Here is a 17,661-nt window from a genome sequence, read left to right as displayed (position 1 = left end):
GCACATAAGGCATTGTTTTGAAGAAAGAATGTCCGTAATATTGATTAGAATGATTCCTTTAAGTAAAATATTGTGTGTGATGGCTCATTTTGAGTATATTTATAAAATTTAATTGCAGATATTCCAATAGAAAGTAGAATTTATCTCATCATCCATATCCGACATGTTGGATACAACAATGAAGGGTTCTCAAGACCACTGAGAGAGCCTAGTGCATAGGAGGGGATCCCATTAGAAGATATAAATACCATATAAACACATTAAGGAGCTTCTTTAGAATCATCTTATACTTACTATTTATACAATGAATATAATAGAAGAAAGTGAAGTCTAACCTTCAATTTCTTGATTTGTCTTCAGCTTATCTTCTCTCTTCAACTTTCTTAAATTAGTTTCTCTTTAATTTGCCTCCTAATTTCTTAGACCACAAATTTGACTTCAATATATTTTGTAATGCTACTTCTTCTTAAGAATCATGGTCGATGAGAGGAAAGCTTGAGGCAAAATGATGCTCGAGAACTCTTTTAGTCATTGAATGATTGGTTAGTGATTTGACTAATGATTTAGTTTTAATTAAAGGATTGAAAAAATAAAGAGGAATATTTAAAAGATGTTGGTGGCTTAAAGAGTTAACAGAACAATGTTGAGTATATGCTAGATAATTTTAGTGAACATAATGCTAATACTTATCATTCAATATTATAAAAGATATTATGATACTTATGTGTGGATAGTCTTTGATCTATCATGACGCATTAAACAGATAATGAGGTAAATATGATAATATACACTCTAATGTTACAGATTCGATATAGTACTTGCATTAGTACATGAGTTCAGATTTTATGTATTGCCTATGGAGACTGTTTACAAAAGAATACTCAATACAAGATGCCAACCTCAAAAGTCTTCAAGCCAATGGCTTATCAGATAAAAATATTTAAACAATTATAAGAGAGATAATAGATAACCATATTTTATTCAGATAATAATAGAAGAAACTGGAAATTGTGATAAGAGCATGAATTAGAAGCAACCTATGGGAGATCCAATGTTATATATTTAGTCTCATTCATTATCTATATGAATCAAAATATATTAGTCATTATGAGTATGGAGTGAATCCCTTTTGATGAACTGTCCAATTAAATCACCAAAAGATGAGAAAACATTTCTTGTTTGATGCAATATTAAATTCCAATCCATCTTGAATTGCTGAGATGAAAACTAGCTATATGTTGCTGGGAATATGAAATGAAATTCCATACATCTTAACATAATCTATCTATATCATTAAGCGTTTATTCCTTATCCTTGATATGACTAGCGAGAGATGAAAATTGGAAGAAAGGTTACAGAATCTTTCCTGTCATCTTTTTGAATAAGCTTAGAGATGGATGTTGCTCTCGAAAGTAAAGTAGGAAGTTAAGACTATTCAAATAGTATTACTTTGGATATTAATATGATAAGATATAGCTCCTGTGATACTTTCAAATCATATTTTAAATGAAGATAATACTGCCATCAAACGGAGATTTTAACCACAGCAGCCAAAAATTATTGAGTTTATCCAGTTAACAAGAATAGAATCTCTTTCATATATTTTTGGTTCCACTCAATATCTATGCTGTTTAATTTTGTTAATAATCTCTTAGGAATCAAATAAGAAAAGAAATTGCAAAAGTATTGATTATAAAACTGGTAATTAATTTTGAACAGTTCTCCCACCCAATATAAAGGAATTTGCCATTTCTAGGAAGGGCATGCTTTCTTGGGAATTTGCCAGTAACAGGATCGAAAGGTCATTTGCATAACTTAATGCTCACAGAAGAAGACTATATTTAAAAGTTGTCAAGACTCCAGAGAATAACCAAAAACTCTAACAATGTGAAAATCCTTCACATTAGTCAACCTTCAGGAGTTTAATAAATAGATTTGAGAATATTAGTCAAAAATATCTTAATGAGGGAGAATGTAATTTTTAAAAACCAAAGCTTGTTTAGGTATACTATCAAAGAGATCTTGGTACATAAAGAATAATAAATATATTAATTTGCTACTATTTCTTAACTTGATGGCTCTCTATCTTAATCATACTCCTTATAGAAGCTTTGATGAAGGTCATCAATTTAAATAAATAGGAGTTTTTTTGTTTTAGTCCTTTAAAAAAAATTCCATTAACTGTTTTTGCTCATATTCATCGCCGATTGACAATGGACTGAGAGTTGTTCGATGTCACCAAAACTTCGCAAATCAAAGTAACTGGGTGGAAGAATCTGGCTTCACAGAATGAAGTCTGTCAAATTCAATAAATGTGATATGGGGATGTCGTCAAGGCTCTATTATAAATTTTCTATAAAACCGCAATATTGTCAATGTGGCATAGATGCCAAAGTGAAGTAACTTGATTCTTAGTTTAGTGTGAAAATAGATTTGAGATTGGATGTGCGCAAAAATTAGAAGGTTATTTAACAATAATGATGTATTTATGAAAGAGTAGAGTGGCATTCTGACTCTGATGATAAGAATTAAGTGGTTTAATGAGGGATATGAACTATATTCAAATGTTGGGATAGGAGGAGAACTTTTATTGTCCGGTGTAAGGACGTAGAGGAACGTCGGTTGGCAGGCAAAATTCCGTAAAAATTGGTATTTGTTGGTACAACTAGGTATTATTTGTATTCGGATACCGTTCTTTTGAAGACAATCGAGTTATACGAGAAATACGGTTTGTACCAGAGTTTTTCTATAAAAACCAGGTACAACTTTGGTATATTGGATGAATATAATCTCGGTTTTAGCTCGGTAAAACTTGATCGGTATTGGGTCTTCATGATGGTATTCTCGTTTTGTTTGGGTGATTGCTCTGTTACTGCTCGGTACGATCATTTTTTTCTTTTTTTATTATTATCTATTATTTTTTTTTCATATCTCCTAGTACAAATCGAAGTCAAAGGAATGTTCTCATCTGGCACTACAATAGAAGAAGAAAAGAAAACAGTGCTAACAAAGAGAGCTGAGTGACAACTGATCATTTGGCCTTGGGAGGGCCTCTACTCAATCGCAGTCTAAACTTATATCCCAGCTTAACTTATCATACTGCTAGGTCTTCTTGAGAGTCAATGCCACTATCTAGAATTGGAAATATGATATAGGCACAACCCGGCTGTCTGGGCTGGAGACTAGCTGAACTGTCTGAAGGACTGCCCTTGGGCTAAGCATATGAATACGATAGGATCGTTCCTGTGATCAATATTTTACTTTGTGAAGACATAGTAGTCCTTCTAACACATGCCTATATAGTTTGTGTAGCAGGACACGTAGTCTAGATACTGACTCACTCAATCTATATGAATCACAGGGACATACAAAAATATTGTTCTATAATAAAGATTTGAAAATCTTTACTTAAACTCTACTCGTTAAAGGGATATTCCTTACCTAAGCTCCCGCAGTATAGCTAAACTAACGATAATCCCGGGAGGTCCTGGGATCATGCAGCACGGTACAAAGTAAGGATCGCTAGTGGTGCGCTGACTACATGAGCCTAGCTAGCGGGTCGCTGACTCTTCATTCATTAATCGAGTCTACAGAAGAAAATATGAACTCCTCTACCTAGGAGGTGCCCCTGAAAACTCCTCGCCTGCCCACCTGAGGTCTGGCGCGAGGGCTGCTTCAACGCTTAAGGAGGCGATCCACTGCATACCCGGTCCACTCTTGCTCTCTTACCCAACGGACCATTCTCACGTGATACGCTTCTGGAGCCGTGCTGATGCATGACACCCACAACACTTGACGGTACGGGTGATCTCACCACACCCCACCAAATCCCCCCGGGCCATCTATGATTCTTTAGCAGATCTCAACTGCATGCGCTACATATGTAACTATGGCTCGCTAACATGCAAACTGACAGGTTCCATCCATCTGAGATTATAATCTGTGGCAGCACTCTCCTCTAGGCGTGCTGCCTATCACCACTAACTACTCAAACTGTAAACTTGTGCTCTGTGCTGACAAATCATCTGCACCCCCCCCGCCCAAACAACTGCTCTAACTGCGAAAGTCCCTGACTGAGATCGTTGGGCGGAAGCTCGCGTACCAAGCACGACCACACATACCAGCTTAACCGCAAGCTGCTAACAAACACCTCAACCATCAACGTGGTCCGTCCTAATTGAACATAACTGGCTAGTACTGAGCACATTGCTGCCAAACTGCGGTTCCAAACCGTATCAACAACTATGAAACCTAGGAGGGATGAAACCAGGAGGGTAGGTCTACTGCTCGTATCTAACCCCATCAAAGGACCGCCCCTCTACTATGAACTACAGTTACATCTTCCTGGAGAAATGCATGCTACTAAAACAAACATTCTAGGGAATCAGATCGCTGAAGCTCGACCTGCTGACAACTAAAGCTCGCCTGACTCGGGAACTGGAGGAGTTAGAGGTACTAGATAGCGAGGTAACTAGGAGTGCTCTCTGGAACCTGTCCACATCAAGGGGTCTAAGTACAAACGGTGAAGCACGATGCTGGTCTCTGGAGTACTGGTAGCGGCTACACTGCCATCTGAGCAATCGCCCAGAACTGTCAATAGTGCCGAACCATGCCCTGGCCATCTCTTGCATTAGAGATTAGAGAGAGCATTACTTGTATCAATTGACCTGGGAGGATCCGCCCACATCAGGGTCCCTCCCTGCTCGTCCATCCGGGCTCTCTCTCAATCCGACGTGACCTCGTCGGGTAATCACAAAAGTGATGAAGCATGATCACTAGTGATGTCATTATCAATCATCAATCTAAAACAGGCCAGTTGCATTCGCCTCTATGTAACGGACTATAGGAGAGGTAGATTCTATGAGTGCTAGGTGGCTAACTCTGTCTCAATCCGTAACTGGCGATCTATTGGGGTAGGTAACACATCCTTCATAACATCATCCGGGATCGCTCGTCTCGGGAAGACTGCTAAGTCTATCAGATCATTCTGTCTCATCTAATTACTCGCCTACTATCATGCTCTGCCCCAACTGTAGAACTGGGTCGACAGCGGGTGTCGCTCCGCGACAGTAGTCCAGACCATTGGTACGGCGGGGCATGTAACTGGCACTCGGCTGCTCTGGTGCCACTACCGTCTGAATGACCTGAGGCCGGGTCAGGCTCCTGCTCGCTGTCTCCGTCCTCGAGACGAATGGGCGTCGTCCTACCCGACAGGAGCAACTGCGTCAGGCGGCCTAACTACTGGACTCAAGGCTGCCCTCGGGTGTCTGCCCCCTCTGCTACCTGTAAAGTCTCCTCCGCAGTTTGTCGTCGTAACTGAAGGTAGCCCGAGAATCTGAACGGAGTAAGCCTCCAGACTGACGGGCCTCTGCCCGCATAAGCGGACGAATTTGAATCCTCTGAGTGACGGTCGGACACAGCGTCCTGGGTAACCTAGCTCGGGGTAGAGTTGTGGCGACAGGAGACGCCCGCCGCTCATTACGGGCAACATCCTCTCTCATATCTCCACTATGGCGTTCATGGGGAGAATGGCGTCTCCAACCTGAACTGCCTCCAACTCGGGGGCTACCATCACTCTGGAGACAGGTGAACAAACAACCGACCGTGGCATCCGTTGCTTGGAGCCACTTCTCTCGACAAGCTCTGGTGAGCTATCCGCCTCAACCACTGCTGCTCTCTGCCTCGGACGTCAGCTAGACCACACTCCTATTCTATTCCTCCGGGCCTTCTCCCAAGGCCGTAGGGGATGAGGATAACGCTGCCGGGTGGACACAGGATGACTGGAAGTGCGGGGTCTTCCCGGCAGTCTCGGGGGTGAAGAAAGCGAGCAAAAACAGAACCCCGTCAGAGAGGCCGAAAGACCTCGGTATGGCACCCACTTCACTAGTGGGAAGCGGAGGGAAAACCGGAACGTGAGGTCTTCCGCCGGAACAGACGGAGAGTAACAACAGCATAAGCTGCCACAGCGTGGAGCGGCGGATGGCAACCTGAAGCGACAGAGCAAGCGGCGGAGGTCGCGCTGACCGCACGAACAGGTTGAACAACTGCAAGCGGCCGCTGGCGCTTGAGGGCCGGCGTGAAACCTGAGCAGGGAGCAGGCACTGAGACGCCTACGCGCAGGACGAATTGGAACGATGTGGCCTAGGCACTGGTCGCTAGCCACAGCGCACTGGCTACGCAAGTACAGGAACGGGACACGCAGTGGCCCGGTGCTGTCTGCCGCAGCTGGTCGCGGTTCCTGGTTACTTGTCGCAGCCACTGGCGCTCTGTGGCCTGGCGACCAGTGCCTAGGCCAATCCGGTTCCAGTTACGTACCTGCGGTTAGAGCGTCCAGTGCCTGCCGCTCCTGCTGCTCAGGTTTTGCCCCGGCCCCTCAGTGCGCATGCCTGCTGCACAGTTTGTTCCACCTGTTCGTGTGGCGGTCAGGCGACATGCGCCTGCCGCTTCCTGTTGCTCAGGTTGCCCCGGCGCATCCAGGGCGCTGGCGCTTGATGATGTTGTATACTCCTTTTGTTCCGGCGGAAGTACCATCGCATCTCAGGTTTTCCCTCCCGTTCCTATGGAAGAGGGGTCCCAGACCAGGTTTCTTCGGCGCTCTCGACCGGGTTTTCTGTGTTTGCTCGGCTTTTCTCACCCTTAGACGTGCCGGCAGAGCTCGGCACTTCAGTCGTCTCTGTCCCCTGCCGACCCACGGCAGTGGGTTTAGATGTCCCTTCTCACTCCGGGCTGGGAGAAGGGCCCGGAGGAATAGGATAGGAGGTTACGTCGAGGGCAGAGAGAGCAGCAGATGGTTGAGGCGATAGTCACCAAGACGTTGTTCAGAGGGAGAGTGGCTTTCCCAGGCAGCGGAGGCCACGTCCGGTTGTTATTGGCCCTGTCCAGAAGGGTGATGGTAGCCCCCGGTATTGGAGGAGTTTCAGGGAGGACGCTTTCTCCCACTGACGCAATGTGGAGATGAGGAAAAATGTTCGCGTTAATAGCGCACTCCTCGGCGCCACTATATAACCGAGCTAGGTTACCCAGGGACGTGTGGTGTCCGGCCCTCACTCAGGGATTCGGGAACATGCGTCCGCTTAGCTCGTGCAAAGGGCCCGTCGTCGAGGGGCTTACTCCGTCAGATTTCTCGGGTTCGTTCCAGTTATCGCGACAGACTGCGAGGAGACTTTTACAGTTTGCAGAGGGGGACGACACCCCAGCAGCCTGCAGTTCCCAGTTAGTTAGGCGACCAGCAGTTGCTCCCTCGTGTAGGAACGAAGCCCACAGTCGTCGAGGACGGAGAGCAGCAGGGAGCCCTGCCCGGCTCCAGGTCAGTTCAGTGAATTAAAAAAAAAAACAGTGCCCTTACGTGCATGTATAGTGCATGCATTTTAAATTTTGAAGAAATCTTCGACCACTTTCATGTTGATCCACACATGTTGAATGGATAGAGAGAAAAATTATGCTTTCTTGTGGAGATATCGGCAATTAGATTTTACAAATATATGCAAATGAGCCATCACCACAATATTTTACTAAAACGAATCATGTAGCCAATATCAAGGGCATTTCTTCCTTCAACAACAATGCCCTTGTGTGCATGAATAGTGCATGCACTTTGAATTTTAAAGAAATCTTAAACCATTTTGAGGGTGGTCCCACCCACATGTTAAGCCATGCCATTAGCTTTAATTGTTTCAAGTCCCATTCTTCATTTGAACTTATTAAACCTTTGAAACCAATATAATTAGGTGAGTAAGGCCCCAACCAGCTATTAGTACAAACCATTCACCGGGTGCCTGATAGGATTATGCCATGCCAAGCTACAGAGTGGTTGAACTAATCAAGTAACCCAAGCTGATTGTATCCTTTTAGCTCAATTTCCCGATCTAGACCCTCTGTCCTTCTATTCTTGCCAAATGGGTCCAAACCTAACTCATATGTACGACACAAATTCATATTTTTATGCTCATAATACCAATTGGAACTATTTCAAATGTTATTTTAATATATAATAAAAAAATTCATTTAATGTGAGTACTATTACTTAATGAATCATTATCTTACTGTCTAGAGCATCAACTGGAGATGCATAGGAATCCTTGGTCATTGCTAAGTTGCTTTCAAATTACCTAAGATTTTTGCATCATGGTCATCTTCAAGTTATTAAATGATTAAATTAAGATCAACCGTCTAGATTTTCCAGATGGCTGTTTCATGATCTAAAAATAAGTAAGAATAAAATAATATGAAATTTAATTGCGGGAAACTATCCATTCACCCATCCATCCATCCATACCTCTTTATCACATTTATCATACAAGGTAAAACCTCTTGTTACTACTTACTCATTTGGCACTTTCAGATTGGAAAATGATATCTAACAGGTTAAATATGAACCCTTTAGGGGTTTCAAGATTATATATGAATAAATGTTATAAGTTATCATAACTAATGAAATGTACTCAAGATATTGAATGTCTGCATCATGACTCCAATTTCAAATCCCACTTTCTTCTTTCTTTTTGTTTGTTACAGAGCTTAATTGTTTTGTTAGTCTTAATCCAATGACTAATCAATAACTAAATTTAAATCCACACTTCTACAGCACTGTTGCCTGAAAATCCATTCACTTAAAATCATGGCAATATATTGATAACATAAACTATGAATAAATAAACATCAGGTAAATTTTTACTGATCAACAAACTCCTTTATCTATAATAGGGATAGCATGTGAAAATAATCTTTAAACATAACTTAAAAGTCATTTGAAAGATCAACCATACCATTTAATAAGTAGATTGGTTAAATTTGGTGCACTAGAGCTACCCATACCATTACCATAAAACTAGTAAAACTTTGTTGAGCATGAAAAAAAAAAAAAAATCTTATTCCATGGCATGACCTGCCCTAACGAAAATCCAACTGCTAAGTTTTAAATTACAAGAATCTCATTAGTAACCATTAAACAAACAGAGAATAAATTGATGTCATGGAAATAATAGCCATTAAGAAAAGCTTGCTAGAGATTAACCCAGATGAATTCATAGAAAAGAGCAATGAAATAGAAAAATAGCTAAAAGGAATGGGAGAAAGCTGTTGACCTCCATATATATTCCCTAATTAATTCAAGTACGCACGACAAAGTTTGCGGACAATTGAATCAACGCCAAGCAAAATAGACTAAAAATGCGACATGGCATTAAATCACTCACAAGTCATCCATTCATGAAACGAACCACACGCCATCGTGTTCAAAACAACGAAATTATCAAAAAAGAACATCTAGCAATGCGACAAAAATTCTGTTCACGGCGTCATCCAGAACGTCAAAATTACTAAGAAAGAACATCTATATTGTCAGGATTCCGTACAGGAGAAACAACAAAAAGTCCATAGGTGCGAAATGAAGACGAAACTTGACGAGCATAAGCGACAAAAATTCAATGAGTGAATTGAAGCGCATTTAAAATTATTTATTATAATTCTATTTTAAATTTTATTTGAAATTAATACTTTAATATTTAAAGTAAATAAATAAAATAAAATTAATTTTTTAAATATTTAGTACATGTGCTCCTATCCTTTTGCTGCAGCAAAAGGCTAATTGTCCTTTTTTAATTATTAAAAAAATACTAAATATCAGGTTAAATACCAAAACCTAACTCTCATACTCACATTCCCTCTCTTTTTAACATTTACCTATGCAACTCCCTCTCCTCTTCCTCCTTCAACCACCTAAGTTGATTGCCCCTTGGTCACCCAACATATGTCGTTGCCAACGCCCCTTGAGTGCCTAGAAACAGGCGTCGACCAACCTTAGCCCATCAGCCGACCACCTGCCTGCATCTACCCACCGCCATATATAGTAGTCTCTAGCACCACCGACTGCCCTAGCCATTCAACCATTCGACCCACTCCCTCTCCCTCTCACCCCATCTCAATCTCTCTCTCTCCTCCCTCTTTCTCTAAAGAGAGAAAGTTATTTCTCTACCTCCACCTCCCTATATCTCACTCTCTATCTCTTTCTCTCTTTAAACAAAAAGAGTGATTTGATCTCTCGCTACCCCCCCCCCAATTTTCTCTCACTAAATAATGAGAGAAGTCCCTCTTTCTTTCTCTAAGCTGAGAGAAAACCCTCTCAAACTCTCTCTCTATAAATAGAGAGAAAGCACTCGTCTCACTCTTTTTCTCTTATTAAAAGAGAGAAAATCTCTCCCATTTCTCTCTTAAAAAATACCAGAAAAAAATTGTCGCATTTGCTTGGAAACAGGCTTTGTTGCCATCAACTTCGCCAACAGTTTCGTGCACGTAAATAAAAAATACAACAACTTAAAAATCCACAAAACCTCATTGGCAATGCATTTGGCGCAGCAAGTGAGAACCCCAAACACACTTATCTTAGCATGCAGGTGAAAACTCGTTGGTGATGTTCGCGATGTGACAGATAAGCTTGCAAAAACCAAGTTGGTGAAGCATTTGGGGCTTAACAAGCAGGACCCGTACACAATTTTCTTAGAGTTGCAAGGGAAAACTTGTAGGTGACTTTTGCGACATAGTGGAAATCCTATTTGAGGTGCATTTGGCACAACGAGTGAAATGCATACGCATTTTTACGTGTCGAGAGAAATCTGATCAAGATCTTTTATATCCTACAAGCCAAAGAAATCTTTTCACTTGGCAGGCCAATTTCTACGAAGAAAAAAACAAACCTTTCCAAACAACCAAAATATTTAATATAAAATAGGAACAAAGATCTAAACAAGAATGAAGATTTAAAACTTACTCTCAATAACAAGAATTGGCAGCAATGGCTAATACTGTTGACAGCGCCTGTGACTCCAAAATGCTCATGGAAAAATGTTTATTGAATTCCTTCTTTTAGAGGACTTCACAAGAAATACATGACTTAAAACTACCTGTACTTTAGTTTTTCATTTCAGCAAATGTTTTATCAATACGATAAATTGGGCTGGACAAATAAATGACAGTTTCTATTAAGAGTTTTAGATCTTGTAGTTCTTAATTCTGACAATATTGAATATGCACCAGTCAAATGTGAAAACTTCGGTTTAAACAGAATACCACACAATAACAAATATAAAACAGATAAGATCAAAGATTCAATACCTTCCAGGTAACATCTTCGCAATTTCGGCCCACTTATTCCCATATTGAAGGTGGGCTTTCATAAGCTCCATCTCCTCCTCAGAAGTCCAAGCATCTTTCCTTATCTCTGGGTTTAAATGATTATGCCACCTTTAAAATATTAAATCATCAGTAAGTTGAATCAAGAAAGAAAATGGTGTGCAAAAGACAGATTTCACTTTTCATGGAAACATTAGCAAACAGTTCGTGATGAACATTTTCTAAAGGAGATTGGTATACTTACCCCGCCCCTAACCCTTGAAGAAAATACTGATAAAACCTCACAAATTCATGCTATTTCTAGTGGAGAGAAATGAATAATTGAATAATCAGCTAGGCTGTGAGTTTATTTGGCATTGTTTTCACAATTGTAACAATAATCATCCAAGAATTTTGCCAAAAGCGTAACAAATTGTCAGAAAACATCAAAGATGTAGAGCATAAATTTCACGATTAAAAGTAGTCTTGGTTAAAAGGATACTAACATCAACTAAACAACCATGAAAACAAAAATTAAATATGAATAATGCTCCAACTTCATATGCAAATCTCAAAACTTAATTCATTGAAAACTTTCGGGTTTGATTCAAATGCAACCCATCAATCCGTTTTGACACCCCTAATTATTGCAACTAGATAAGGCTCCGTGGTTTTTCTCCTCCAGATTTTCTATGTAAGAAAATTATAGTCTCCAACAACTTTTTCTGTACTTGTCAGATTTTTATACAATGCTAAGATGTTAAATTCTAATTATACCGAGACAAATTTTCTAGCACGTAACACTAATATTACTGAATATTCTTCCCAACATAACTTAAATTGTTTCCCTTCCACATAGATCAACATATACGATAAGCAAAAGGGGTAAAAAGGTAGGAGTTCGATATAAATTAATACATAATAAAATCAAGCGCCTGGTTATTTTTTGTCAAGCATCTCATTTAAAGTTTGAAACATCAAAATAGTACCTCTCTCTGCATTGTTTTCCAATTCTCCCAGGAAGAGATCCTGCAATTACAGACCATTTTGTAGGCCCATACTTAGCAACAAGTTCAATGATGATGTTATCTTCCTGAATAAAAACAGAAAAATTAGACCAGAAACATATTATGAATTACTACTACTTGAACAATCACTAAATTGAATAATGATCTAAAGATAGACCTCTGGAGTCCATGGACCTTTGATAAGTTCCGGATTAAGAACCTTTTGCCAACGATGAAGGCATTGCACTTCAGTCCTACCCGGAACAGATTCAGCTGAAAAAGAAACAAGAAACCAAATTGTAATCCTAAAACGCATGGCACAGGATACAAGTTATAAAAGATAAAGGTTAGTAATTATAATCTTGTAATCAGAAATTGCATCCATAAATAGAGAATTTAGCTTGTAAAATATCATTGTACTATTTGTCCTTAAAATATAGGGTTGCAACACCAAAAAAAAGGAAACATATACACAAACACTGGCTTTGACCATCTTTAGAAGATATTTGGCCTTTACGAAAAAATCATCTAGCCTTTTTCTTTTTAAATAAGAAATCCAGCATTGAAAATAAGCATTCGCAATGTAATCAAAGAAGTAGTGTCATGTAGAGAATTTCATATGACAGTTTTATCCTTTTTAAGCTTGCATATTCTAAAAAAGTGCATAATTAAATCTTAGACCAGTTAAAATCATGGCCAACTATTCTATGTTACGCATAGAATATTAGAAATGCAACTTTCAAGCCAAAAACTGTTTAGGAATTCAGTGAATATTGTTGAAATATAGCATTTATCACCGAAACAATTTCCTGATAATTTTCCTTTTCGAACATAGGTTTTCCAAAATTTGTTTGATAGATGACCTATCTTTGTTCCTAGTAAAAAATAATTCTCCTTTTCTGAGTTAAGATGATATAGCAAATACTGCATGTAGCAGTTCAACTTTATAAATATGTAAAATATTTTATTCATAAAGGCCTACCGCAACGTATGATGTAGTGTACTAATGTCGGCATAAACATCGTAATCACTAGAGCTTCTATTTCATTTATCTCAAGGTCTTTGACATGCATTTTGTTTTCCGACATGTATATGGCGAGGGCTTTAAAAACTATGCAGGCTGTTACATGTCATGCATTTATCACAAGAGCTAAATCAGCCTAAGTTCACCTTTCAAGCCCAACCACCTGCCCCAACCTCTTCTCTCTCCTCATAATGCAGTTGGTATCCTCCTCCTCAAAAACTAAAAGAAAATTACTTTTGTTTCAAGTATCTTCTAGAAACACACATGCAACTACAATTTCCCCCACCACAATTACTACATTCTACTTCTCCGGCTCTTGGGTGGCCACTCCCTTGATGAATGCTCTGCATTCATTTATGCGTTTGGTCGAACTCCGCATCATATTTTCACAGGAAAAAGATTTGCCTCTACATGTAAAACCCTCTATTGCTTGCACCACAGAAAAAAGATTCCTTTCGGGTCTCAACTGCTTGAGACCTGAAACTCTATCAGGAAAGGCAATCCTTTTACTCAAACGTGAAGCATCATGATTCGTTGCTTTTTCTCATCTTCAGTCTTATTTTATGTATCTTCCTCCAATATTTTGAGGTTTGTCTTGAAATTATACTTGGCCTAATTAAGATCAATAATCTTTCTTGATTCTTTTCTATTCATGAAATCATAATCAATTTTATGATATTTAGTTGTTATTAAGCGATCAAAACATTTATACCCTACATTCCTCAATAGTAGAAATTGCGGATTACATGGCTTGCTTTCTAGGGAAATTTGCATGTTGAATTTCATCTCACCTATCAACAACAACAACAAGCCTTTATCCTATTCTATGGGGACAGTTACCTGAATCCTTTTTCACCATTGTGTTATGTTAAGAGTCAAATTCCCATCTAAATCTTAAAAAGAAATGTCATTTCTAACATTTTCTAACCAAGTCTTTTTAGGTCTACCTCTACCTTTCTTAACATAAGAAAAATCTAATACATCTACTTTCCTAAATGGGTCATCGGAAGGTCGCCGTTTTATGTGACCAAACCATCTAAGGCAACTCTATCTAATCTTATCTTCCATTGGAGCTACTCCAACCTTTACATGTATATGCTCATTTTGTATCCTGTCTTTAAGAGTAAAGCCACTCATCTACCTGAGCATATTCATCTCTGTAACACTTAATTTAATATTATGCTTATCTTTTAATGGCCAGCATTCTGCACCATAAAACAGTGCAGGTCTCACTACCATCTTATAGAATTTTCCCTCAAGTTTGAGAGCGACTTTTTTATCACACAACAAGCCCGATGCATTCCTCCACTTCAACCATCCAACTTGAAATCTACTAATAAGATGCCCATCTATATCACCATCACTATGAACAATAGACCCAAGATATATAAAATGAGTACTCTTATTAATGACTTGGGTGCCCAAAATCACAATCCCCCCACTAAATCTATTGTTACTAAAATTACACTGCATATATTTAGTTTTATATCTACTTAAAAGAAAGCCGTTAGACTCTAAGGTTGACCTCCATAATTCAAGTTTACCTTCAACCCCCTCTCTAAAAGCAAAAAGATATGGGCTTAAGGCTGATCCTTGATGTAATCCAACTGAAATAGGAAAATACTTCCTCAAACCACCTTGTGTCTGAATACAAGTTACAGCTCTTGCAATCATATCCTTAATGGCTTGAATATAAGCATTATTAACCCATTTCTTTTCTAGAACTCTCCAAGACACTTCTCTTAGAACTTTATCATATGCTTTCTCTAAATCAATAAATATCATATGTAGATCCTACTTATTCTCTCTACACTTCTCCATCAAACCTCTCAATAAATCTATAGCTTCCATAGTAGACCTACTCGACATGAATACAAATTGATTTTGAGAAATGTTAGTATCACGCCGCAACCTATGCTCCATAACTCTCTCCTATAGTTTTAAAATAGGACACATCAACTTAATTCCTCTATAATTCGCATAATCTTGTGCATCACCTTTATTCTTAAAATAAGGAATCAACACACCCATTCTCCACTCATCTAGCATATTTTTAGTCTTCAAAATAATATTAAAAAGTTTAGTAAGCCAATAAATTCCTTCATCTCCTAAGCTTTTCCACACTTCTAATGGAATATCATAGGTCCAACAGCTTTTCCACACTTCATTTTCTTTAAAGCCTCTTTAATTTCAATTTTACTAATATGTCGATAAAAATAAAAATCTTTATTTTCATTTAGGGTGCTAAGGTCACTAAAGTCATTTCACCTATCATAGCATTAAATTTAGATTTTTATTGTGAATTCTGGACTCTAAAAATCCTGCATCACATGTTCTGAGAAAAAAGTAAACCTCCATCCCCATGGCTGATCTAAACCTCCATCCCAATGGCTGGTCATGTAAACACGACAGAGTTCATTAATGATTCTTTACAGGCTATATAAAGAAATCTTTTTTGCCTCCAAAAGTTCTGAATAGGAAATTAATTCGGCTCATTGATTGAACCGCATGGTGCCAAATCTATGATCATCCTTTTCTCTGCATACTAATTTTAAAATGGTCTACCAATTGAACAGGATTTTAGATCATATTTTTTTATTTGGAGCCTCTCCCTCCAAAATAAATCAAAGCTTATCATCATTCTCTTAGTTCATCAAACACAAAACATGGTCTCTAGTCTCTAGATCAGCATTCAAGTTGTTTTGCTTTACAAACCATCTGCATAAAATAAGTTCCACATGGCCCATCCACAACATCTAGGTAACTCTATTCCTACTCTTATAGCTATAGCTATTGCCTAAAATGTAGGTGCAGCAAATAGATATTCATGCTTAAATGATAAATTATAATAAACTGAAGTACATGGAGTAAAGGATAAATAAAAGCTAATGAGGATTTGAATAGGCAATGAAAAGAAAGAAGGTTGGAAAAAACCTATTTTCTTCCAATTCCTTGCTTTGTGTAATTCAACGGCATGTTTAAGAGTCTCATCCTGTGGCAAGTTATTGAAAACATTAGTAAATTTCTGATAACAAAACATTATGACCGAAAGCATTTTGCTAGACCACATATTAAGCACAAACAAATTAGTTTTATTACATGTCATTTCCAGCCCTTGAAGAAGAAGTGTACGTGCAGGTAAAAATACAATTCAATATTTATCTGATAGAATATTTAGAAAAGAAAATTGCTTCTGGTGAAGGAAAATTTCTTCAAGGGGTTAAAAAATCCTGATACTAGAATTTCTAAGAAAAATGTCCAAATTTTTAGGAAACAAGTGCAAGCCATTTCATCTTCAAAAAAAAAAAAATTTAGTAGTTTTGAGCAGTTTGAGAGGACAATAAATGTAATCACTGAGCTGAATAACCTCCTCTAAAGTCACTATGATGCAGGCAACATCTTGAAACTGATATACAAATAAGTATGAAAACATCATTGAACAGCCAAGTAAACTCACTTCATTTGGTGTCCAACCTCCTTTTGCTCGCCTTATGGGACCACTCGTTCTCCTAAATTTTAGCATCAGTATCAGTAAGCACAGGAGCAAAGCATACAATCCTCTTTCAAATGCGGAACTTCACACAAAATAGTAGATCAATGTGCAATAAACTAATCTATGCTAAAACAGAAGCAAATAAAAGCTTCTCAACAGCAAACCTCTTCTAATCAGTCATATCATTTTAAATGAACCATCAAAGTAACGTAACTAAAGGAACTAATTACTTATCATCATCTAGCGGCCCATGAAAACTAAATGACAGTTTAATTAACTGACCATGTTTGCCTTATTCTTAGAGCAGTGTACAAAATATATCTCTGCATCTAAGTCTGAATTTTTGGAAGTGGCAAAGAACCATTAAAAATGGATGTCTAATAAATAATTTAAAAAAGTGGCTAAGATGTTAAAAATGTTTATACTTCTAGTTAAAGCAACAATTAGTTGACTGAAAATCAATCTCATCCATCCAGTAAATCCTTTTTGATGGATAGACCTTTCAAGCCCTTAGGTCCTATATATTTCATTATATCTGAGTCGGAATTAACAAAGAAAATAACATAAACAATTAGCTATTTATTTAACAGCAGACTTTGTATCTGTCGCGTATATCTAACAACCAATATTTGTATTAAAAAAAAAACCAATATTTGTAAATGGCAACATGAAACATATATTGCAGATCTCTCTCTAGTGGATTTCAACTTCATCGTTTCCCTGTATCAAAGCCTCAAACAATACATTTCTTCTTTTCAACAGTTAATATTCATCTCAACAACAACAACAACATCAACCCTTTGTCCCACTATGTGGGGTCGGCTACATGAATCCTTTTTCGCCATTGTCATGTTAAAAGTCAAATTCTCATTTGAATCTAGTAAAGAAATATCATTTCTAATATTTTCTAACCAAGTCTTTTTAGGTCTACCTCTACCTTTCTTAACATAAATCGAATCTAATACCTCAACTTTCCTAATCGGGTCATCGGAAGGCCTCCGTTTAATGTGACCAAACCATCTAAGGCGACT

General features: G+C 38.4%; 1 protein-coding gene across 1 annotated transcript in view; it reads right to left on the bottom strand.

The window, feature by feature from the left end:
* The window catches only part of LOC110097606 (transcription factor MYB3R-2), a gene marked incomplete at its 5' end in the record, with an annotated part of 22,773 nt that extends 6,127 nt beyond the window's left edge, over positions 1-16,646 (bottom strand). The window contains 5 exon segments of the mRNA XM_020824100.2: positions 11,110-11,238; positions 12,096-12,199; positions 12,292-12,386; positions 16,072-16,129; positions 16,595-16,646. Coding sequence (XP_020679759.1) covers positions 11,110-11,238; positions 12,096-12,199; positions 12,292-12,386; positions 16,072-16,129; positions 16,595-16,646 — 438 coding nt within the window.
* Between the last annotated feature and the right edge of the window lie 1,015 nt (positions 16,647-17,661).

Source organism: Dendrobium catenatum, unplaced genomic scaffold (genome assembly GCF_001605985.2).
Source record: "Dendrobium catenatum unplaced genomic scaffold, ASM160598v2 fragScaff_scaffold_231, whole genome shotgun sequence".
In the NCBI taxonomy this organism is placed as follows: domain Eukaryota; kingdom Viridiplantae; phylum Streptophyta; class Magnoliopsida; order Asparagales; family Orchidaceae; genus Dendrobium; species Dendrobium catenatum.
Note: the sequence above shows the minus strand (reverse complement) of the source record. Positions and strands in the feature narration are given on the sequence as shown.